Source organism: Carica papaya, chromosome 8 (genome assembly GCF_054855325.1).
Source record: "Carica papaya isolate Zhongbai chromosome 8, ASM5485532v1, whole genome shotgun sequence".
Taxonomy (NCBI): Eukaryota; Viridiplantae; Streptophyta; class Magnoliopsida; order Brassicales; family Caricaceae; genus Carica; species Carica papaya.
In genome coordinates, this window is record NC_142316.1 from 3,332,400 (window position 1) to 3,358,663 (window position 26,264).

Genomic DNA, 26,264 nt, shown 5'->3' on the forward strand with positions numbered 1-26,264 from the left:
GCGTGCTTAGTGTTTCGGTGGAGTTTGAACATTTCGAACCAAACCAATAAGATAGCCAACAGGTGGATGGAGAGAGCATGCTTTTGATAGGAGGAACATAACATCATTCGTATGGTTATATATATATATATATATTCATTTATTGATTTAACTAATTAAAAAGTAATATGAAGTAATGATAGATTTTTAAAAGGATTTAAGATTTTATATGCAAACTAATCACAAAATGCTGTTTGTCACGTGACCATCAAATTAACGGAGTTATTAAAACAATTGTTAATATTAAGGGGACAAAATTTAAAAATATAAAGAATTATTTAAATATTTTTCATTAGTGTACAAATTAATTATTATAAATTATTAACATTTAAACAAATGCATTTTTAAGTATGTGGTATCATTTACATGTCTTTGTAAATAAAATTAAGGATGGCAAGAAATTAGATTTTATTAAATTCGAACTCGTAAATAAAAAAAAATTTGAACTCACTCGGAATTTGGGGTAGATTTGTTTTTTTTTTACAAAAAAATATATTAATTTTATTATTTTAAAATATATTTATATTAAAAATTGAAAATATACTTATTAATATACAATAAATATATTGATTATATTTATTAATAATCAACATCAATATCAAATTAATTATATTTAGTGATATAATATAGTATATTTATTAATATAAAATATATATTCAGATATAATTGATTGGCTTAGAATCTATTCTACAAGATCAAATTCGAATTGACTCGTACTCATACTTTTAATAAAAAATATATTTATATATTATATTAGATTAAATTTAAATGAGTTCAATAAATGGATTTAGATATAAAAATATGGTCTCTATAAACAATTACTTCTAGAGTTTTTTTTTTATTATTTAATTTTGAAAATATCATAAAATTTATGCCTTTCTATAGTCTTATTTTTTTTTTGTTTGAGAAAATGTTATATCTTTTATTTAAAAATGAGATATCAATTTATATTATCTTCCACATTATTAAATGTAGCTTGTATAAAAAATTAAGATTCTTCTTGTTAGTGGTCCTCTCATTAATTTTCCAATCTTATGAATTTTTCACGTGCAAATTTTTTCCATCACACAAAAAAAAAAAAATTAAATAATAATATACCATATGATATTTAACCCTCAAAATAAATTACACAACAAATAATTATTTATTTGGGATCCAATTATACTAAAAATTAATTAATTTTATATGTTCCTATCACCAATATGATTAAATAATTAAAAAAATATAATATAATATGTGTTCAAATATGTATTTTCCACCACCTTAGTTTGAAATTCGATTATTGTGATTAAGAAATTAAACAGGACAACCATATAGTATAAACTATAAATAAATATTTAACATGTAGCAATTAAAAACATGACCAACTATTTCTGCTAATCATTTAATATGTTATATGCTAGTACACAATGACTAATATATATATATATTCACATATATAACTAATTTAAGTATTGTAAACTATTACATAATTATCCTATAAATAGGTAATACGAGTATATAACTATGCTAATCTTTAATTAAATTAGAGTTGTGTTAAATTCAAATTTAGAAATAAATTTTTTTAATGATTTCAATAACTTTTAAACCTACACCATTAGTGAAGCTCGAGATTAAACATTAAAAATATTTTCGACAAATATTATTATACACTCATAAAATTAAAATAAACTAAAATTTATATTTATCTAATTTATAAAAATCACAATTTATATATTGAAAACGTGTTTCACGCATACATAGAAAGTTCTATATATATATTGCAGGAGTTGCAGAATCACCACAAAATTCAAAGTAAGCTCTGAAAACAAGAAGATGAACACACGTATTGAAACCCTACATACCACAAACCTTTTTCCTCTATATTCTTCTTCTTTTTCTTCTTCTACTTCCAATGTCTCCAAACCTTCAGCCCTCAGCCATGACAGAAACTTCCTGCGCCCCATTTACACCCACCATTATTCCCTCTGCAAGTCCAAGAAACTGCTCCAGCACCATGCGAGGAGTTTGTGCGTGCGTGGATCGACAAATCCTTTTCAAGAACTGAGTATTAGATACAAACAGGATCATATCAAAGTTAAAAGTGTTGTAACCGTAAAAGTCACCATTGGTGGCTTCTTCGCCAACTTAGATGTTACCAGACCGCTTGATGATATTGCTGATTTGCTCGGCAAAACCTTGCTCTTAGTGCTCGTTAGCTCTCACCTAGATCCTGGTATGTACATATATATGTATATATGTGAATATATATATACACTTATTATAAGGATATAAAACTAGAGAACTGTTCATTTAACCGGTTAAGATATTAAATTGGCTTGTTTACTAACATTCGTGTTAGTAAAAAATTTATTCAAAATTAATTCAACTCTAATCGATAATGGTTAAGAGAATTTATATCTCTAAAATTAAATATTTATAAATTAGACAAAAAATTATTTAAAGCAATATAATTTGCTTAAAATAGAGAGTTTTAAAGCAATATATATATATATGTACGTACTCATGGACCATGCACATGCGTACATATGCCTACATATATTTATGTGTTTATATATATGCACGTGTGATGTTTCGTATAGATACAATAATTATGGATTTATGGACTTCCATTTTAATTGAATGTAAAAATAATAAATATATTAATTGAATAATGACGCAATAAACGGTGAAACTCCGTTTTCATGTCCGGCAGAGACTGGTTTAGAGAAAGAGAAGGTAAAGGCGTTCGCGCACAGATCGAGCCAGGAAGGAGATGAAGTCAAATATGAATGCGATTTTAGTATCCCTGCAGATTTTGGATCTATTGGTGCAGTGGTCGTGGAGAATGAGCACCACAATGAGATGTTCTTGAAAGATATTGTGCTCGACGGCTTACCGGACGGCTCTGTTCATGTTAGTTGTCAGTCTTGGATTCATTCCAAGTTTGATAATCCTGATCGAAGAATCTTCTTCACCAATAAGGTAATTTCATTTTTCTGCATCTGTAACTTCATATTAGCAAGTTTTTTTTTATGAGGTTTTGATTTTATGTTTTTTATTATATGCAGTCCTACATAACGCAAGAGACACCAGAAGGGTTGAGGAGATTGAGAGAGTTAGAGCTTGAGAATTTGAGAGGAAATGGACAGGGAGAACGTAAGAAATTCGAGAGAATATATGATTATGATACGTATAATGATCTTGGTGAGCCGAATCAACCAGATCTTGCTAGACCTGTTCTTGGAGGTAAACAAAATCCTTACCCTAGGCGTTGCAGAACAGGACGTCCTCGCACGAAGGAAGGTATCCTGAAATTAGTGTTTATTGAGGAAATTAGTGTTAATATACAATCAATTATGAGCTAGTAATTCCTTTTAATTTCATATTGGATTAGGTTAGAAAGTGAATTTAAACTTTGTGTTATTACAGATCCATTATCAGAGACAAGAAGCAGCAGCGTGTATGTGCCAAGAGACGAGGCGTTTTCAGAGATTAAACAGCTGACATTTTCCGGCAACACACTTAAATCTGTGCTTCATGCTCTCATTCCCCAGATTGAGTCTGAACTCGTCGATCCACACCTTCGATTTCCGTACTTCACCGCTATCGACTCTTTGTTCAACGAAGGTATCAGCTTGCCTAAGCCTAAAAATGCTTTCTCCGGAGTCAAATCAATAATTCCAAGACTCGTCAAGGCTGTTGCTAGTAAACAAAATGAAATGTTGTGCTTTGAGACCCCAGAAATGGTTGACAGTACGTGACTCCATTCCTTCTCCCTAATTTCCTTCCTTATCCCATACTTACGGCTTTCTGATTTGATTAATACTGGATTATCGACATGAAATCTAATATTTTGCAGGAGACAAGTTTGCTTGGTTCCGGGATGAAGAATTTGCTCGCCAAATGCTTGCTGGACTTAACCCATATAGCATCCAACTTGTGGCAGTATAATATGTTTACAATCATATATTAACCAAGAAATTGCAGATGCAATATATGTTATGTTATATCACATGGGCGTATATATAATAAATGCTTTCGTGTATTTTCTCTTTCCAGGAGTGGCCACTGAAAAGTAAGCTTGACCCACAGATTTATGGACCTCCTGAATCATTGATCACCACAGAGCTCGTCGAGAAAGAGATTAAAGGAATCATGACAGTCCAAGAGGTACTGTAAAAGATATGTAGGCTTCTTGCTCTTCGTAATTTTTCATGTTTGGTATTGGCTTTCATGGGATCTCTTGGGAATAATTTTTAATATTTAGAGGTAAAAGTGCTCATGTCAATATATCTACAGGCCTTGAAGCAGAAAAGACTCTTTATTTTGGATTACCATGATTTCTTTTTACCTTATGTGCACAAAGTGAGGGAGATTGAAGGCACTACATTGTATGGCTCTCGGACGCTTCTATTCCTCACTGATGATGGCACATTGATGCCTCTTGCGATTGAACTAACTCGCCCTAAAAATGGTGAGAAGCCGCAATGGAAGCAAGTGTTCACACCGAGTCATCATTCCACAGATTGCTGGTTATGGAAGTTGGCTAAGGCTCATGTTTGTGCTCATGACGCCGGTTTCCATCAACTTGTCGCCCATTGGTAAGCATCCATAAATAGAAGTTACATGCTAATAAATAATTACAGAGTTTGACAATCTTTTGGATCATTGGGACCTTAATTGGGCAAGCAAAAGATATTTTAATTGTTTTCTGTGATTTTTACATACATGGAATACTGATTTAGCGTTGGGTTAATTATTCACTGTTTTGTTCATGGGAAAAAATTGCAGGCTAAGGACTCACTGTTGCACGGAGCCTTACATAATAGCAGCTAACAGGCAACTTAGTGCTATGCACCCAATTCACAGGCTGCTACTTCCTCACTTCAGATATACAATGGAGATAAATGCTCTTGCTCGACAAAGTCTCATCAATGCTGGGGGGATCATCGAGAGCAGTTTTGCACCAGGGAAGTATTCCATTGAAATCAGTTCTGTTGCTTATGATCAGCTCTGGCAATTCGACACAGAAAGCCTGCCAGGAGACTTGATTAAAAGGTATGTTGCCTAGCTACTGAACTTTGTCTTACTGGTAAAACATTCTATCAAGATCAGTAGAGAATTCTAGTTTCACGACATTTAATCAAATAAGTCATTGAAATTCGGGATGTATTTGAGTTCTTTTTTTTTTGCTAAACAAACATTTAGGGGAATGGCAGTTGAGGATCCAACAGCAAAACATGGCCTAAGACTAACAATTGAAGATTACCCTTTTGCCGCTGATGGCCTTGTCCTCTGGGACGCCATCAAGCAATGGGTTACAGACTATGTAAACCATTACTACCCAGATGCAGCTCTGATCGAGTCAGACACTGAGCTTCAAGGCTTCTGGACAGAAGTTCAAACCAAGGGTCACGCAGACAAGAAAGATGAACCATGGTGTCCTAACCTAAAAACACAAGAAGATCTTGTCCAAATCTTAACAACTATAATCTGGGTAACTTCTGGTCACCATGCTGCTGTAAACTTTGGTCAGTACCATTTTGGTGGCTACTTCCCGAACCGGCCAACAGTCACCAGACACAAGATGCCAACTGAGGAGCCAACGGAGGAAGAGTTCCTGGAATTCTTGAAGAAACCCGAGACTGTCTTGCTAAGGACATTCCCTTCACAGGTTCAGGCAACAAAAGTGATGGCCGTTTTGGATATTTTGTCTGGTCATTCACCCGATGAAGAGTATATAGCGGAGAGACCAGAGCCTTCGTGGGAAGAAGTTCCAGTGATTAAGGTGGCATTCGAAAGGTATAACGCGAGAATAAGAGAGCTCGAAGGAATCATAGATGAGAGGAACGTCGACTTGAAGCTGAAGAACAGAACTGGTGCTGGAGTTGTACCATACGAGCTCTTGAAGCCATACTCGGGCCCTGGAGTTACCGGAACGGGAGTCCCTAACAGCATCTCCATCTAAAAAAATGTACTGAGAAATCCATTTTAATTCAGATAATTACCAAGAAATTTCAAGCAATATTTCCATATAATATTAATCTTCAACCAGATATTACGGCTTTTCACCCATTCAAATTTTTATTTATGAATCCGTGGGTGGATACAAAGTCAACCCGGTTAGGTTTTGCCATTGAGGAGGAGGAATCTCCATCACCAATCCAAAGAAGAAAATTGAATTGAATAAATAATATTATATCATATAAGCTAATGTAATGTTTACGGCAGATTATACAGGTTTTAAAATCGTAAGAAAATTAAAAGCAAAATATACTTGGGCGGGGGGGATCTTTGTGGATTTGCCGGGGGCATTATTTTGTGGTAATCTTGCGGTGGTTTTTCTTACGCCGATTTAAAAAGAGTGTTTTTTATAAAATCTGAAAATTGAAGTGTGTGTGTGTACAGTGTACGTACATCAAAATTCTACTTTAGCAGACAGTAATCAAATTAGCAACCATCATCCACATGAACAACGTGTGAAAGAGTAAAATCAAGATGGGAATCCACTGTTTTAATTTTTCTTCTTAAGGAGAAGTTTTAGCCTTTGTTTGAACTAGTCTTCCATGCACAAGTAATTCAAGGAAGACTGCTAGCGGTTGATAAAGATTTGTACTAAATAAACAACACATTGAAAAAGAAAAAAAACATATATATATATATATAATTTTATATCCATTAATCATTATTTCATGTAAATAAAATTAATAAAATCAAACATAAACACGATAATTTAATATCGTTCTTATATATAAATGAAAACATATGTTAGGAATTAAAATATGTTATTAATAATCGTATTGTGTGATTAATTATATCAAAAGTTTAATTAAATTAATTAAAGATAAAATCAATTATCTCAAGAATTAATACACTCCTTGCTTGCAATTTACATACTTAAAACTTGAGAGGAGTTAAAGAATATTTAGAGAAAATTAATAAAAGAATTTTCTATCCCTCACGTGGGAATTAAAGAAAATAAAAAAAAAAAAAGAAATGAAATGTCTAAATCGAAGAAAATTCAATTTTGTATTTTACAATAAGTTCAATTACAACCTAAATAAATAGATTCCTCATATTACTTACGTAATAATTTTAAGCAAAAGAAAAGAATGCAACAAGTAATTTCTATTGTGGAAAACGTGTCTATGCGTATAAATGTGTATGTATCTTATATATATATATATATATATGTGTGTGTGTCTCAATTCATAAGACAATCAAGGTTAGCTAGCTACGAAAATGATAAGTTCTCGGTTTCAAAGATTGAACTCCTTAACCTCCCTACCCTCAATCCCCAACCTCTCACCTTCCTCCAACAATGGCGGACATTTCTTCCTCCCGCTGTATTCATGCCGCCATTTGCCAAAAAAGAACGTGAAGTTCTCCGTGCATGCTGTTTCTACGGATCTCAAGGCAGTGTCGAGAAGGGTTAGAGATGAATCTAATCAAGAAATGGAAGTAATTCAAATGTTTGTTCGAGTTAAAGAAAGAAAAGAAGGGTTCTTCGATAAATTAAATTTGACAAAAGCAAGCCACAATAGTGTTATTGCCCTTGGTAAATCGTTGATCTTGGAGCTTGTTAGCGTTGATCTTGACTATGGTAAGTACCGCTACAGAATTATAGTATTATATATATATATATATATATATAACTATTTTAAGGTTACTATTATAATCTTGAATTTGTAGCTCTTAAGACTAATTAATCATTACTAAATGTGGAAACTAACTTTACTATGAAACTCATTAAGCATAATAGATCTTGGTGGCCCAGCTATCAAGTTCTACTTATAGTGTATATATGTGTATGTGTGTATATATACACCAGACACGCAGGTATATAGATATAAATGTAGATAAAAAGTTTATTTACTGATGGGTCATTTCCCTTTGAACAAAATATCGAGTTCCATTTATGGTCCCTGTTTTTGGAGGATCTAATCTTTCCTGCTTGAATGAATGGTTGATTATTTTTCTTAATATATATATATATGAAATATGTAGATAAAAGAGTTCATCAATTATTTGGGTCTTTTTCATAAGAAATTATCATTTTAGTAAGATATTTTAGAATTAATCTTTAATAATTTTTTCTTACAATTTAATTCTTAAAATTTTCAAAATTATTTTTATTGTGATTTTTATACAATCATAAAAATTTTTTATAGAAAATAACCAAAATTCTTTCTTTTGTGTATATTTTATTTTTGTAAAATTTAAAAGTTATAACAATTAAAGATTAATCTTAATAAAAATAATTCATTTGTTTAATTTAAATCATGTAGATTAAAATAACATACATCAAGAAAAAAAAAAAGGTTTATAATACATTTTTTTTTTAAATTTCTTTTACAATATCTAATTCTCAATAGAAATATTTTTAATGTACTCAAATAAAAATAAAATCTTAAAGAATAGTGTTTTACAATTTATAAATTCATGACGATCAAATTGTAATTAAAAAAATATGAGACTAAATTATAATATAATTCATAATTTATAGACTAAATTAGTTAGTAATTTCTCTTTTTCTTTTTTATATAGAATAGTTTGAAGAAATATGAATGTCCTAATATTAACTTAACAAGTTACAGTACACACATGTATATACATATATATGTTTTAAGGTGATGCATTCATGTATGTTATAGTTAAAATATTCTTTTATGATTGTTGTATATGTTTTGCCTAATAATAAATTATATGAAATACATGTATATAATATTCTATTTCTTTTTTGTGACATGAAGATAAGGGATTGGAGAAAGAAAGCATCAAGGGTGCTTACAAAGGTAGAGCAAGCAAAGAAGATGGTTATGTAAAATTGGAGTTTGAATTCCTCCTGCCAAAAGCTTTTGGAGAAATTGGAGCTGTTCTGGTTGAAAATGAACTCCATGAGGAGATGTACGTAAAGGACTTGATACTCGTTACTGAATTATCTAATACTCTTACTTTCCTAATTGAGACTTGGGTTCAATCCAAGTTTGATAATCCTACAAAGAGAGTCTTCTTCGCCAACAAGGTCCTAATTTTTCAACTCGTTACTTTCTTTGTATACATATATACATGTACACTTTATGATCCCGATTAGAACAGCTAACACGAATGGTTAATCACACATACAGTCATACTTGCCGCAAGAGACTCCAAAAGGATTGGAAAGATTAAGAAAAGATGATCTTGAAAACAAAAGAGGAAATGGAGAAGGAGAGCGTAAAAATTCTGAAAATATCTACGATTATGCTACGTATAATGATCTTGGCGATCCAGATACTAGCAAAGAACTTAAAAGGCCTGTTCTTGGAGGCACGAAACATCCATATCCGAGACGTTGCAGGACGGGAATGCCAGTTTCTAAAATGGGTATTAATTCATCGTATTTTGTTAAAAAATTTAATTATTACTACTCATTTTTATAAAATATTTATTATTAGAATCAAATTATTTTATAAATTTAAATCAATAGAAAATAATTTGATATTCTATCATTTATATTATCCTAATAAGTAAAAAGTATATTATTTTGCGCCCAATATGCTCAGGTACATAATTAATTTTATTATACATAAAAGGATACTAAATATATATATATATATATATTTGAATTTGTTTCACTGTCAATCACATAACACTTGTAGCTATATGTGATCGTAATCATCTTTCCACATGATTCCTGGAGGAGACAAGTTTTATTTCCGACATATATAAATATGTACGTGTATATATATACACGTACTTGAATATGTAGAAGAGTCATAAGAAAGTAACTAAAAAAATAATATATATATAGACACAGATAACACTAATATCAAAATTATCAACTATATGATCAATAGTTATACAGGAACTTGACTGTAATAAGTTGATGATTTAAGTTGGAGTCCTACCCTTTACACGGGCTGAGTTCTCGTCTGTTTTTTCTCTAGTTGTTATAATTGATATTTATATGTTAATTCGTTGATGAATGTATTAATTTTTATTAAAATTTAATTAATTCTTTTTATTAATGCAGATTCTTTATCAGAAGAAAAAAGTAATGGAACTCCGTATGTGCCGAGAGATGAGGCATTTTCTGATGAAAAGCAATTGAGTTTTCAAGGCAGCTCCATTAAGTCTGTGCTTCAAACATTAATTCCAATGCTCGGTAGTCGACTTCAAGATCCAACAAGCGGATTTTCTTCCTTCACTTCCATTGACTCACTCTTCAATGAAGGAATCGACTTGTCCAAACCCGAAAATCTTGGACTCTTCCGATCAATCATCACGAGGGTTGTCAACTTTGTTACAAGCCAAGATGATATTTTACGTTTCGATACTCCAGAATTGATTGACAGTAAGTAAATCCTTTCAAATTCTCTTTAATTTGCTCCTTGATTAGTATAGATATATATATATATATATATATATATTGATTATTGGTATATATGTTTCATCTCATCTATAATCTTGTATTTCAGGAGACAAGTTTGCCTGGTTGCGGGATCAAGAATTCGCTAGAGAAACACTTGCCGGTCTTAACCCATATAGCATACAACTAGTTAGAGTAAGATTAGTTCTTCAATCATTTGTACTAAATCAAGAATGAAGTTTAATTTCATTTATGATTTATTTCAGGAATGGCCATTAAAAAGTAAGCTCGATCCCGAGATCTATGGACCTCTAGAATCTTTGATAACGAAAGAACTCATCGAAAAAGAGATCAAAGGCATCATAACTCTTGAAGAGGTATCACATATAGAAGTACATATATCAAGTTCTTGTTTTTATGTTTGTTTAAATTTTAGAATTTAACAATGTTAGTAATGAAAAATCAAAATTTGCAGGCTTTGGAGCAGAAAAGGATTTTTATTCTGGATTTCCATGATTTATTATTACCTTATGTGAGCAAGGTGAGGAAGATTGAAGGTACCACCTTGTATGCTTCTCGAACACTCCTCTTCCTCAACGACAATGGGACCCTCAGGCCTCTCGCTATCGAACTAACTCGGCCACGAGATGGTGACAATCCGCAATGGAAGCAAGTTTTCACACCCTGCTACGATGCCGTAGGTTGCTGGCTATGGATGCTGGCTAAGGCTCATGTCGCTGCTCATGACTCGGCTTACCATGAACTCATTTCCCACTGGTAAATATTCTTGAGTCTGTACTAATTATACTAAAAATTTAGGCTGATAGAAAATAGTTTGATTATTGATGTTGGCTTATGGTATTTGACTCAAAATTGCAGGCTAAGGACTCATGCTTCTGTGGAACCATATGTAATAGCAGCTAATAGGCAACTAAGTGCAATGCATCCGATTTATAGACTTTTGCATCCTCACTTTAGATACACATTGGCAATTAACGCTATTGCTAGGCAAAATCTCATCAATGCGGGTGGGATCATCGAGAGCAGCTTCTCAACAAACAAATATTCAATGGAGCTGAGCTCAGATGTGTATAATCAACTATGGCAGTTTGACATGGAAGCCTTCCCTGCGGATCTTATTAGAAGGTATTAAATACGTGTATGTGCATATATACGCGTTGATCAAGAGCTCTTACTATTCGAGTTCAGTTACCTGACTATAGTTTGGTGTTTTTAGGGGAATGGCAGTTGAAGATCCAACAGCTAAACATGGTCTGAAACTAACAATTGAAGATTACCCTTTTGCTAATGATGGTCTAATCCTCTGGGATGCTATTAAGCAATGGATTGCAGACTATGTCAACCATTACTACCCAGATGACAATCTGATCATGTCTGATACCGAACTTCAAGGCTTCTGGACAGAAGTCAGAACAAAAGGACATGGTGATAAGAAGGACGAACCATGGTGGCCTGTTATAAAAACACAAGAAGATCTTATCCAGGTTTTAACAACTATAATCTGGGTATCTTCTGCAGTTCATGCTGCTGTAAACTTTGGTCAATATGCCTTCGGTGGTTACTTCCCCAACCGACCTACAATAGCTCGAATCAACATGCCAACTGAGGAGCCAGACAAGGATGAGTTCAGTGAATTCTTGAAGAAACCAGAATCTACCTTGTTAAAATGCTTCCCTTCACAGATACAAGCAACAACAGTAATGGCTGTTCTGGAAATTTTATCCACTCACTCACCTGATGAGGAGTATATCGGACAGATTCCAGAGGCTTCATGGATAGAGGACCCTGTGATTAAAGAGGCATTTGATAGATTTAATGTCAAATTAAAGGAACTTGAAAAGATTATAGATGAGAGAAATGGTAATTTGAAACTGAAGAACAGAAGTGGAGCTGGAGTTGTTCCATATGAGCTCTTAAAGCCATTCTCACCACCTGGAGTTACTGGAAAAGGAGTTCCTAATAGCATCTCCATTTAATATAAAATCTACTTAAAATATATATAAATGGGTGCTAACAGATTTTTATATATCTTAGGAGATTTGACCATATTTCTCATTCATTTACTTGTAAGCTATGCTCAGTTATATCTTATTCAATTATTTTTAAAGGATGAACTTTCCTTACGAATCATGTGATCTATAAGCACCCAAAGCTCAAGTTATTGCAGAAAATTGCAGGGTGAAATGAATGGTCTGGGTACTATTCATTATTTCCTCCGTATTAAAGAGTGAAGGCTCTCTTGGTTTCATTTTAATCTCTTGGAGAACCAAGAAACAACCTACCATCTTTAGGTCAAGTTTTGAAGTCGACTAGAGAATAGTTGCTTCTGCTGTTGCCGGCATTTGCTATATCAGAAACATATTGGATAACAATACAAAAACTACTTATATGGTCCTAAATCCAATTCAACATGCTCACTCAAACATGTCAGGTCAGATATTGATCTCAAGTCCTAACAGCTTTAGAAATATACCCGCAACCCAATCTCAAGTGCTAAAATCAAAAATCAAAATGCTTTATCATATAAGTATACAAGTATAATCTTGTCGTACATGTAACACAAAGAATAAAACCCAGGTTACAAATCGATTCTCAGAACAAAAAGCTATGGGTTGGTGGATAAGGAAAGGAGGAGACTCTGCGTTTGTATAAAGAATAAAAGAATGCTAAGGTATTTAAGTATTCTAATTACAGAAGGGCAATTATCTTGTCCCAATATTATATAGATACATACATGCAACTAGGTACGTATATGCAGTAGTAAATTGGAGTATACTGATGAAATAAGTGCGTTAGCCACAAATGCAACTCCAAAGATGCTCAATCGAACCATCATTGCCCTGCACAGATTGTTACCATCAAAGTTTTCTCAGTCAGAAGGGCTCAAATTCAAGGCACTTGTCAAACCAATGCAAGAAAATATCTTGGTGATATTTTTGCAGCATGATTATCCTTCAGCATGAACTTCACTGTCCAATCACAAGGAATTTCCACGTGAATCGTTGCACATACACTCAGGAATCGGGTACTTTGTAACATCTCTGCCGACTTTACTAGTCCTTACTTCTGGCTGCCCCATGGATTCACTGTGCAACTCCTTTATGATCCTGTTGAACTCCACTTCAGGCAGAGAGAAATTGAGGAAATAAGGAAGCATATGCCTTTTGTTTGGAGTAATATACTTCTTGTGCCCTGCATACGCTCTGTCTCCCTGTATCCATAATAAGAAAACCTGTTATTCTAATAGATAAAGAGAGTTCTTTTTTTTACAAAAGCAATTATAATTTGTGTATTAACCTGTTGTAACTACCCTAACTAAAAGAACCTAATTACCACTAAAATTTTTTTAGTTTTCCTTTTTTACTATGTCAGCAACTAAGAGAAAATAAATATATGATTCTTTTTTTCGCATGGTCAAACATCATGTCGCCATATATACCTGCATTGCGTGGCCCATGTTTCCTCCATGAGATGGCATGAAGACATCACTCTTCTCGGACACTATATAATCAATGGCAGCCATGAGAGAGGCTTTGTTTGCAAATGGTTCTAGTTCACCAGGCAATGCAAGATCTTGCTTATTATAGAAATGGGGGAATTCACTAGTTAGCGGTAGTAAGGCTTCTTTCCCACCCAATGGCTGCCCTCCGGCCCAGTAGATCCTTGCATCTTTCGGAGCTCCAAGAGCTTTCAGCAACCTAAATCACAGGACGAAACCAAAAAATAAGCCAGAGAAATTTCAAAACCTCAATTAAGATAAATACAGCTAAAATAGCATGGAACATATTCTACCTGACGACTTCCATGGCATTCAAGGGACAGAGACCAGCTAATTTACGCTCATGGTAAGTCATGTTTGATCTAGCAGTTAAAAGCTCTGGCCGCAGTTTCCTTTCATTGTTCACTATCTCATCATATTCTCGGCTCAAACCAGGAAGACAACCGGTTCTCACCCACACATCTTTCTCCATTCGAAGATGAAGGGCAAGGTAAGGTCCCTTGCTCCTCATCCTCTCTGCAAGCTTGTTTCCAAGTTCCAGAATTGGTGGAGCAAACCTCAGTGCATGAAATGCCACCTGAGTTAAACAAAGAACATATAATATGTATCAGATTCATATGCCATCCATGAAAAAAAAAGAAGAGGAATTCTAACCATTCATGTAAGAACAAATTGAATCTTTTCTGGGGGAATACCTTGCAGCGAAGCTTCTGGAGATCAGAAGGCAAATCCTTAGAAAGTCTGGAATCTAGGCCACGTAAAAGCAAAACACCTTCCCTATTGATCTGCAAAAAGAATAAATAAAATCTTGATGAATAGTGCAAATTGGCACCCGAACCTTGACTTTTTGCTATCATCATACCAGAAGGTATAAGAACTTTACTAATAAAACAAGCAGTCAAGAGAAAACAAGCATATCGACAGCTGGTTCATAACACCTGCATCATGTTAAATGAATCATAAAACTCCAGATTTCCACAGAAAGAAAAAGATAAATCCACTAATTAAACCAGTTTTATTGTTTATGTACGAGAGTTTTGAAGCTTTCCACAACATACTTTTTAAGTGGGAATTCATAAATTTTATTAATTAGATGACAAATATACACTAATTATAAAACAATCTCCGAACAAAAACATATATCAATGCACAGTCTAATTCGAACTCATAACCTTGTATGAAGGGAGTGAAATACCAACCATCCAAGTAAAAAATTGCCAAGCACACTTAAAGCACGAGTTAGTTAGAAGGCTCCTCAACTTGCAGCATATAAATTAAACAGCTCCAAGAACTAGTGCAAATAAAAAGGCATACATGACATCAAAAAAAAAGTAGCAATCAATAGATTGATAACAAACGATAAACTGCCTTGGGATCTAAAAATTTTCCCGACAAGCAACAAAGCAAAGCCTTTTAATAGCAAATTCGTAACAGAAAGCAAATTTTCAAAGAATAACCAGAAAAAAGAAAAAAAAAATTCATACCCGCTTAAGATAGCGCGATCGAATCCACTGAGGAGAGACATGAAGAGGAGTCCTCTTTTCTTCTACTGGCCTTGTCATTATATGGGTGGAAGGCAGTGATGAAACTATGCGCACATCATCAGCCAGTACCCTTTTGAAGTGCTCCAAATCAAATATATCAGAAAATTCACTGCAACAATCAAAATAGAAAACATGAAAAAAAATTCAATCTCCTATGCACTTATCAATATAGATAAAGAAAAAGACACTGACACAATAGGACACAAATTTAGCTGGTTTGGACCATTCTATAAAATGGGCACAGCCACTAAATTCAACCCAGCTCGCAAAGTTCTCCTTTTGGTAAAATAGTAAATGCTAGATTCATTGTACCAAGGGAAAATCAAAACGGCACAAAATCTACCACCTTTTGGGGAAGAGAACTTATTAATATACTAAGTTTATACCATTCAGAAATCCAATTTGAAGCGCACAGAGCTCAAGCTCGTCAACTTATTAATATACAAGTTATGAGTATTTACCTCTCATCACCCCAGATGACATTGACTTGCAAGATAGGGACGACAAGAGTAGCACCAAGAATCCTAGCAATCACCACAGCATCAACAATCTGATTCCTCTGCTGATTCATTCCGCCAGAAACCACCACAAGCAGATACTTTCTCCTGTCTTTGACAATTTCAGCACTCTGTCTCTTGTACTCCCCACTAAACCCCAAGCAAGGTCTGTAACCTAACCCATCTGGTTGTTTCCAAAACTCACTTTCCTCATTTGACTCGTACCCTTTGGAGACCAACCCTTGTTTTTGAAAACCCACATCTTGTTTTGAATACTGGGTGGGTGTTAACGCCGGAGATTCACCATTAGCATTCAAAATCTCATATTTATCAACATTGGTTCCAGTAGTGATAGCAGAACCTAGATGGGTTTGTCCGTAGCCATTAGAGATTGAGTCCTGTGGTTGAGTTATAGCACATGGGTAAGGAGAAAAAGGGATCAAAGGATCAACATTGAACCCCAACTTTAGCATACCAAGCAGACCAAATAGAAAGAGAAGCAAGAACCAAAACCTTGGGCTTCTGTATGACAAGTTAGACCCAAAAGGAAACCATCTTGAATTCTTTGAAGCTTTCTTTGGTGAGAGAAGAAGAGATTGAAGTGAAGATGAAGATAGAGAGTTGATTATCTGAGATGGAACTGAAATATAAGAAATCTTCTTCTTTAATTTCGCCATTAAAGAAAGAAAAACCGAGCAAAAAAAAAAAAGAAATGAAAAAGAAAAACTACTCCTTTTGCTTAAAGAAAGAAACTTTCTGGTTTATGTAAGTTTTTGGTTGATTGAAGAAACTCCAGAGAAGAATTAGAAAGAATAAAACGTGTAATTTGTGGAAGGAGAAAAGAAGGAACAGACGGCGGGAATACAAAGTCTGATCACTTCTGTACGCGTTCTTGAGAGAGAAAGGTTTGATCTTTGGACAGTTCCGTGGGGCTTGAATTCAAAGAAGCTAATTTGCTTTCCTTTCATTTTTTTAAGTGGGATTTATAACTCTCAAAATTCAATTTTTATTACTTGTCTTTTCAAAAAACAAAAATAAAAAATAAAAAATCAAGGTAAACCCTTCTAAACCATATTAATATTAAAATTCAATATGGTAAAATTAATTAATATTAATAATGTAGTGATAACAAAAAAAAAAGTCAACATGATGACTTTTATATTTATATTATCTTATTACTAATTTGAAGAGATCAAATTCAATGGAAAAAAGGGTAGTTCATGATTCTTACATATATTTTTATTTAAAAGAAAAATTATATAAATATTATTGAAGGGTAAATGTGTAAAATTAAAAAAAGGGTAAATTTCAAGTGTGAAAAATAATTATTGGGGTTTTTGGAATACATATGTATAGGTTAGGTATATATACATATACATATATATATATATGTGTGTGTGTGTGTGTCGTGTAATGTAAAGGCCAGCTGTTCCAATAAAAGAACATTTTTTTAGGTCCAAGTATGATGACAGGCTGTGACCTGCTTGTCCAATACCCATCAATTTCCCATAAAAACATTTTATTATTTTTATTTTAAAAAATTTATTATATATTCTTTTAGCAAAAATAGCCAATAGGTAATCTCCATCAACCAAGCTAGACGCCAGCTGGCATACACGCTGGCATATATGCCACGTGGCAGATAGTGACGTCTCAACATCTGCCACCTGATGCTCCTTCCTATATTTCTTGCTTTATTTTGGAAGTGGGGCCCACTGGGGTCCACTCCCACCACTTCAAACTTCCTAGGTATGTAAGTTGATAGAGATATTTGCATTTAAATTATATTTTTATTGTTTTTAGTTGTCAATTTTTAAAAAAATATTTATTTTTAAATAATTATTTAGTCAATTTATATTATTTTATATAATATCTTAATAAAATTATAAAAATTTTCTCATCCACCTATAATAGCCGTGATAAATTTTTGTTAATTTAGATATGTATAAAAATATATTTTATGAATTAATTTAATGAAATTTTTGTTATATTTGAAAAAAAATAAATTAGGGATGAGATTAAAAATAATTTTGGAGAAAAATATGTGAAATTTTAAGTTCGAATGATATTTTTAAAAAGAAAAATAAAAAACCGGAGTTAGAGTGAAAATAAAAAACATTTGGCCACATAGGACTGCTCCGTCAATAGCCCCGACGAATCGAAGTGCGTCGCGTGGTAAGGCACACTGACTCGGTGCCACGCGTGAGGACATACTGGTGATCCGCTTGCCCCACGATCGAACGGCCCAGAAGCGATCCTGTGCGCATGTATGGTCTGAATCCGTTTTCTCCTTAGGCGCGATTAGACAGTCGAGATCAAACGCGATGAACGGGACAAATTCGTTTCTTCTTTAGACGCGATCAAACGGTTGAGATTAAATGCGATGAACGGTTCATATTAACCCAAGATGAGTATAAATATTTTGCATCACACCAAACCCAAACCCTAGCTGCTAGCCTCCCGCCGGAGAAAAAGAACCAGTCGCTAAAAAAGGGAGCCGACCGTCGACTGCTGTCGCACTGGAGCCACCTTCGACTGCCAAAAAAGATAAAAAATTCTCCTACCCGCTCAGAATTTGATTCCAAGCACCCCTGTGGTCATACCGAAGTAAAACAAACGGCGGGTGAGCCGAAAACCGCAGGCAAAATCCACAACCGCCTTCGATGAGCCCCTTCCTGTTTCTCATTCCGTGCGATTTTTTCACCATTGTGTTCATTGTTCTATTTTCTACAAGTTGACTGAAGAAAAACATTCAGTCACGAAGGTGAGCCAGTAGAGCCACAGCACCGAAAAACTCCACCATTGGTAGGTTTTCATTTTCTGATTTTTTTCGGCTAACTAAGGCCGCCTAATGTGTTTTTTCACAAGAATATATATAAAGGCGGCCGAAACCAGCCAAAACTGGTCGAAATCGTCAAGGCCGAGGCAAATCGCTGCCACAGACGACAGTGCCATCGTCGAAGCACGGCGGTGCTATCGTGCCAGAACCCCAAAATTGGCCGGAAAGAATTTTTAACACCGGTTTTAGTTTGGAGTATTTTTAGGTACGTGAAGCGTATTTTAATCACTACCAAAAAATTCAGGAAACTCGGAGACTACCAGTAGGCGTAGTAGAAAGTTCGGTATTTCAGACACCGATTCGTGTAAGAATCTCTCACCTTATTTTCTGTTATGAAATTGAAGTTTAATAATCAATAATATAGTATTTTGTATAATTTAAAAAATTTTAAGAATAATTATAGGTTACTAATGGAGGCAGAACCGATTAGTTATTTATTTATCATATTTAACCGATTATTGAATTTACAGCTTTAAATATATGATAATATACTGAAATGGTTAAATGATTCAGTTATGCTTCCTTGATGTATATATTACTTGTCTTGCATGATTTACGGTTGATTTGTAAAATTGAAAATTAATATGCGAACGAAAAATTGTTTAGTTATGTAAATTAATGAATGGTTGCCTTACTGGATATCTTGGGAGATGGTGGACAGATCGGGTACATAGGGAACCCTACCGTGAATGTCATCTCATATCGGATGGGGTATCGAGAGATGGTATTTTTTGCACTTACACCGAATCAGGTATGAGGATGACCCGGTTCACCCTCATACCAGACGGAGTATCAAAAGATGGTATTTTTTGCGATTATACCGAACGGGGTATGGGAACGACCTATTAGTTGACAAGTTTAGATATTGGATCATGCGTAGTGAGACATTCCTACAGACTCCCAGGGATACTGGTAAGTAGATAAAAACGGAAAGTTGTTGTTCTTCCTCACTTCAATATGAGATTATAATATTATTTAAGTTATTGTCTCCATAGGTCGACTTTACAAATCTCACAACGGTAAATATATAATAAATGATTTTTCTTATGATAAATAAATTTACTTAAATTAAGAGCTCAATTGGTTATTTTTATTATTTTTACTAACTTTCAGTTTCTGTATCGGTGAGTAGTGTGATATTCTTACTGAGCTAGTGTAGCTCACCATTTCATTAACTATTTCGGATTAAGAGGACCAAGATCCAGATCCCGATCAACAAGAGGGTTGTGAATAACTCACCACCCAGACTCCCTTCAAAAGCTAGTGAAGGTCGTCATAGGATGCTCAGTTGTATACTTTTCGTTTATTTTTTTTTTATTTTCGTTTGTTCTTTTAGAATGGACATTCTCGTAACCCTATTGGGTATTCTAAATTATTGTGTAAGGAATGTAAACTCTAACTCTATTATTTCGCTTATGTATTTAATTTATGATTTTCTTTTCTTTTAAATTATGGATCTTTACAGTTGGTATCAGAGTCGCGTTCCTCGAAACTATTCCTTACACAATAACCTAAGGAAACACTAAAAAAATAAATTATCGCTCAACCATTTCTTGTGAAAGGCAAATACAGATAAATGAGGAGAGAAAAACTCCCACTAAACCGAGCAGCCCAGGAGGGTTCACTTTAAGAGTATGTTGATCGACTATTTGAAATGCTGGAGAGACTCATCGTTGCCCAACAGGCCTGAAAGGAAAGGAGGGAGCTACCTAACCCTCTCCTACCACAGTTTGAGCCACCCCTATAGCAGGAGGATCTTGAGCCACTCTGGTACAACCCTGCTCCTCCACAGTACCATTCGGCACCACCACAGTACAATTCAGTATCCCCATTGTATCATCCAGTACTACCATAGGGTCATCTAGTCCCTCCCTAGTATAATCCAGTCCCTCTTCCACAGGACCCAGTTCCACCAATGATGGACCCATATCATATTGAGAGGTATAAAAGACTAAACTCATCTATTTTTGCAGGGGCATTCTCCTTTGAAGAGGCTGAGTACTGGTTAGCTAAGACAAAGAATGCTTTCACGACTCTTAGGATAGTCCTCGAACAGAGAGTTATACTTGCCACCTACATGCTGGTGGGAGAGGCAGGTTGTTAGTGGTAGTTCAAGCAGGCCCACCTACCCATTCCAATCACTTGGGAACAGTTCCTGATGGTCTTCAATGTAGAGTAACTCCTAGAGCACCTCCGACATCTTAAGAAAATGAGGTTTGCACATCTAGTCTAGAGTGATATGACTGTGTCAGATTATACCTGATAATTCTTAGAGTTGGGCCGATACTCCCCTGAGAGCATAATGGATGAAGGCAGAAAGGCAAGGAAGTTCGAGTAGGGCCTTTGTCCTGATATTAGACAGCAGTTGTATGTGTTCGAGCTCAACACTTACTCAACTATTCTGGCCAAGGCACAGCCGATGGAGAGGAACTTTCGCATTTTTCTTCCAGCAGTGAGGAACCTCAAACCCATGGTTTCACACTGCAAACCAGCACACACTACACCTGTTTAGTAGAACAAAAGATCTAGGCCACTAACTCAGGCTCCTCCTCAGATTTCGATAACATGACGAGCTAAAACTTGCCAGCACTGTGGTAAGGATCATGGGGACCGACTCTGCTATTGCCTCAATAATACTTGTCATATATGTGGGAGTGTCTAGCACTACGCTAGAGAGTGTACGAGAAATTAGAACCAGGCCAGACCTCCTCTCTAGGGCAGAGCTTACAACCTTACTCAGTAAAATGCAAAAGCCAACCCAAACATGATACAGGGCACACCTAAGAAAGAAATTTGCATTCGAGAGATTTTGATAGTACGCGATTTTTTGGATGTGTTTCTTGATGAACTAATCGGACTGCTAGTAGACAGAGAAGTTGAATTCACCATAAATCTTCAGCCAAACACCCAGCCTATCTCGGTTGCCCATTACCGCATGAGTCGTATTGACACGGAAGAGCTGAGGAAGTAGATCAATGAATTGTAGGATAGTGAATTCATCCGACATAGTGTCCATTTGGGGTACTGGAGTCACATTTACAATGAAGGGGGATAAGGTGTTAAGGTTATGTACTGACTACAGGGGACTGAATAAGGTCACAATTAAGAACAAGTACCCTCTCCCTAGGATCGATGACTTTTTTGATCAGTTGCACGGTGTCCAAGTCTTCTCCAAAATAGACCTGCATTCAAGTTATCATCAGATAAAGATCAAGGCAGAGGACATTTCCAAAATAGCTTTCCGAACCAGGTACGAATACTATGAGTTCCTATTTATGCCATTTGGACTAATCAACGCACCAGTCATCTTTATGGATTTGATAAATAAGGTTTTCAGAAAATTCCTGAATCAATTCGTCATTTCATTTATCGATGATATCCTAGTATATTCAAAAAACAGAGAGGCATCTGACTCAGATTTTGCAGGTTCTCAAAGAAAAGAAGTTGTATGCAAAGTTGAGTAAGTGTGGGTCCTGATTCGAGTAATCTACCTTCCTAGGATACATCATATCAAGAGATGGAGTGTCAATGAACACCGAAAAAATTGAGACAGTACTTGATTGGGAGAAATTGACCTCGGTCAAGGAGATTCGTAGCTTTCTGGGAATGGCAAGTTATTACCGCAAGAATTTTCTAGCCTAGCTGCTCATTTGACCCAGCTCACAAGAAGAACGTCAAGTTTGAGTTGAACGAGAACTGTGAAAGAAGCTTTTCATAACTAAAAAAGCGGTTAACTACTGCACATGTGTTGACCTTGCCGAGTGGGACAGGTGGATACACATTTTATAGTGATGCCTCCTGCCTAGGGTTGGGTTGTGTTTTAATGCAGGATGGGAAGGTCATAACCTATGAGTCCAGATAGTTGAAGAGTCATAAGAAAAACTACCCAACCCACAACGTAGAACTTACTACGATTATCTACGCCTTGAAAACTTGGTACTATTACTTGTATGGGGAGACTTTTCATATCTATACCGACTATAAGAGCTTGAAATATATATTCACTCAAAAAGATCTCAACATGCATCAGAGATGATGGATAGAACTCTTCAAGAACTACGATTGCAACATTTTGTATCACCCAGATAAGGGCAATGTGGTAGCGATGCACTCAACAGAAAAAATACAGGTATATTAACTCACCTAATGGTTTTAAAATGCAGGGTAATAGAGGCCGCACAACATATATGACTTTAGGAACTGAAGAGAGTTATATGTTTAGCCCACCTGACTGTTCAACCTGAGTTGATCCAAAGAATAAAAAAAGCTCAATTCGTTGATTCCACCCTAGCAGCTTTCAAGAAAGATGCAGAACATGGAGTAAATTTAGAATTTTGAGTATTTGCCAATGCTTTACTCATATTTTAGGACATGGTGTGTGTTCCATGTGACAATGAGCTGAAAAAGGACATCATGAGAGAGACTCATAGTTTAAAGTTTGTCATGAATCTCGAAAGCACTAAAATATATCAAAGTATACGACCCTGATTTTGGTGGAACATGATGAAAAAAGAGGTAGCTGACTTTGTTTCCAAGTGTTTAGTGTGTCAATAAGTCAAGACAGAGTATCAACGCCCAAGTGGCTTACTTCAGCCATTGCCAATTCTGGAATGGAAGTGGAAACACATCACAATGGATTTTATAACAGGATTGTCTAGGGTACGCTCAGGACATGATGTCAACTGGGTAATATTTGACCAGCTCACTAAATCTTCTCACTTTTTAGCCATCAAGATGACTGACCCCTTGGACAAGCTAACAAGAATGTATATCCGAGAGATAGGTTACATGGAGTGTCAGTGATAGCAGTATCCAACAGGGACTCCAGGTTCACTTTTTGTTTTTGGTTTAGTTTTCAGCAAGCTATGGGAACAAAACTATCTCTTAGTATTACATTCCACCCTCAGACCGATAGATAATCAGATCCGCACATTAAAATATATGCTCGGAGTTTGTGTTTTTGACTTCGGGACCATTGGGATGATCATTTACTCTTAATAGAGTTTGCTTATAATAGCAATTACCAAGCAAGTATGGGCATGGCTTTGTATAAGGCGTTATATGGTCGTCCATACAAATCACTGATCTATTGGGAAGAGGTGAGTGATAGGAAATTATTCAGCTCAGATCTTGTGGAGGAGACTACAGCCAAAATAGTTAAGATCAGGAAGAACATCCAAATGGCTTAAAGTAGGCAGAAGAGTTATGCGGACACCCGAAGGAGGAATTTAGAATTTGAGAAAGGTGATCGAGTGTTCCTCAAAGTCACTCATTTCAAGAAAATCAGTAGATTTGGTAAGAGAGGAAAACTAAATCCCCAATTTATTGGGTCATTTTAGATCTTAGATAGAATTGATAGTGCCACCTACAGACTGGTACTACCTCCAAAACTATCTAGAGTCCATAATGTGTTTCATATGTCCATGCTACGCAAGTATAACTTGAACCCTTATCACATCTTGGCCCGCGAGCCCTTTTTACTCCAGGAGGATCTGTCCTATGAGGAGGTACCAATGGGCATTGTCCACTGAAAGAGTAGAGTACTCTGCAACTGAAAAATCTCATTCGTTAAGGTCCAATGGCAGAATCACACACAGATAGAGGTCACATAGGAGCCAGAATCAGACTTCAGAGTCCAGTATCTCCAACTGTTTGATTAAGTGAGAGTGAGAAATTTGATAGACCAAATTTTTTATAATGAGGGAGAGTTGTAATATCTAGGTCCAAAAAATTGACTGGGATAAATTTTTGTTAATTTAGATATGTATAAAAATATATTTTATAAATTAATTTAATGAAATTTTTGTTATATTTGGAAAAAAATAAATTAAGGATGAGATTGAAAATAATTTTGGGAAAAAGGAGTGAAATTTTGTGTTCGGATGGTGTTTTTGAAAGAAAAATCAGAAACTGAGGGATCAGAGTGCAAATAAAAAAATTTTGGCTACGTAGGACCACCCCGTCAGCTGTCTCAACAAATTGAAGCACGTCGTGTGGCAAGACACGCTGACTCAGTGCCACGCGGGAGGACACACTGACGATCCATGTGCCCCGCGATTGGATAGCCCAGAAGCGATCCCACACGTGTGGACGGTCCAGATATGTTCCCCCTTTAAGCACGATCGAATAATCGAGATGAAACGCGATGAAAAGTTTAGATTCATTTTTTCCTTAGGCGCGATCGAACGGGCGAGATTAAACGCAATGAACGATCCATATTAACTCAAGATGGGTATAAATATTTTGTATCACCCCGAACCCGAACCCTAGCTACCAGCATCTCGCTAGAGAAGATGAACCAGTCACTGGATAAGGGAGTCGACCGCCAACTGCTAACCACCACCGCACCGGAGCCACCTCCGACCACCAAAAAAGGTAAAATATTCTCCTACCCACTAGGAATTCGATTCTCAACACCCCTATGGCCATATCGAAGTAAAATAAATGGCGGGTGAGCAGAAAACTGCGGGCAAAGCCCAGCGGAACCACAATAGGCAAAATTTATAACCACCTCCAATGAGCCCCTTCCTGTTTCCCGTTCCGTGTGATTTTTTCACTGTTGTATTCACCGTTATATTTTCTACAGGTTGACCGAAGAAAAACTCTCAGCTGCAAAGGTGAGCCAGCGGAGCTGCCTCATCGAACAATTCCCACCACCGATAGGTTTCCATTTTCTGATTTTTTTCCAGCTAGTTGAGACCCCCTAATGTGTTTTTCCGTAAGAATATGTGTAAAGGCAGCCGAAAACGACCAAAACCGACTGAAAACGACCAGGCTAAGACAAATTATCGCCAGGGCCGCAGTGCCGCCAAGCCGAAATCCCAAAATTGGCCCGAAAAGATTTTTAACATCGATTTTAAATTTTTGAGATATTTTTAGTCACGTGAAACATGTTTTAATCACCATTGAAAAATTTAAAAAATTCGGAGATTGTTAGTAAGTGTAGTAGAAAGTTCAGTGTTTCGGACATCGATTCATGTAAGAATCTATCACCTTATTTTCTGTTATAGAATTGAAGCTTAATAATCAATAATATGGTATTTTGTGTAATTTAAAAAATTTTGAGAATAATTATAGACTACTAATAGTGGCACAATCAGTTAGTCGTTTATTTGTAATGTTTAATCAATTGTTGAATTTATAGCTTTAAATATATGATAATATACTAGAATGGTTAGATGATTCAGTTGTGCTTCCTTGATGTATATATTGCTTGTCTTGCATGATTTATAATTGATTTGTGAAATTGAAAATTAATATACGAATAGAAAATTGTTTGGTTATGTGAATTAATGAATAGTTGACTTACTGAATATCTTAGGAGATAGTGAACAGACCAGATACATAGAAAATTCTACCGTGAACGTTACCTCATATCGGATGGAGTATCGAGGGATGATATTTTTAGCACTCACACCAGACGGGGTATGGGGACGGCCTAGTTCACCCTCATACTGGATAGAATTTCGAGGGATGGTATTTTTAGCGCTCA

The 26,264-nt window shown here is 35.3% G+C and overlaps 3 protein-coding genes across 3 annotated transcripts; 2 read left to right on the forward strand and 1 right to left on the reverse strand.

Moving 5' to 3' along the window:
- The first annotated feature begins 1,815 nt into the window (after positions 1-1,815).
- LOC110822659 (linoleate 13S-lipoxygenase 2-1, chloroplastic-like) lies at positions 1,816-6,077 on the forward strand. Its single transcript, XM_022052833.2, has 9 exons — positions 1,816-2,254; positions 2,735-3,003; positions 3,090-3,324; positions 3,451-3,774; positions 3,881-3,966; positions 4,081-4,191; positions 4,321-4,622; positions 4,813-5,079; positions 5,230-6,077. The coding sequence occupies exons 1-9, from the start codon at positions 1,855-1,857 to the stop codon at positions 5,987-5,989; spliced, it is 2,754 nt and encodes a 917-aa protein (XP_021908525.1). The 5' UTR covers positions 1,816-1,854; the 3' UTR covers positions 5,990-6,077.
- A 1,140-nt stretch (positions 6,078-7,217) lies between these two features.
- On the forward strand, positions 7,218-12,516 carry LOC110822645 (lipoxygenase 2, chloroplastic-like). Its single transcript, XM_022052808.2, has 9 exons — positions 7,218-7,624; positions 8,775-9,046; positions 9,150-9,387; positions 10,037-10,357; positions 10,482-10,567; positions 10,639-10,749; positions 10,848-11,149; positions 11,252-11,518; positions 11,610-12,516. Exons 1-9 carry the CDS (start codon positions 7,264-7,266, stop codon positions 12,367-12,369), a joined length of 2,718 nt encoding a protein of 905 aa, XP_021908500.1. The 5' UTR covers positions 7,218-7,263; the 3' UTR covers positions 12,370-12,516.
- A 371-nt stretch (positions 12,517-12,887) lies between these two features.
- LOC110822653 (O-fucosyltransferase 20-like) lies at positions 12,888-16,891 on the reverse strand. The gene is made up of 6 exons (XM_022052822.2): positions 15,898-16,891; positions 15,377-15,545; positions 14,588-14,677; positions 14,186-14,469; positions 13,833-14,091; positions 12,888-13,604 (listed from the first exon to the last, which is right to left on the reverse strand). Exons 1-6 carry the CDS (start codon positions 16,608-16,610, stop codon positions 13,371-13,373), a joined length of 1,749 nt encoding a protein of 582 aa, XP_021908514.1. The 5' UTR covers positions 16,611-16,891; the 3' UTR covers positions 12,888-13,370.
- Positions 16,892-26,264: the final 9,373 nt, after the last annotated feature.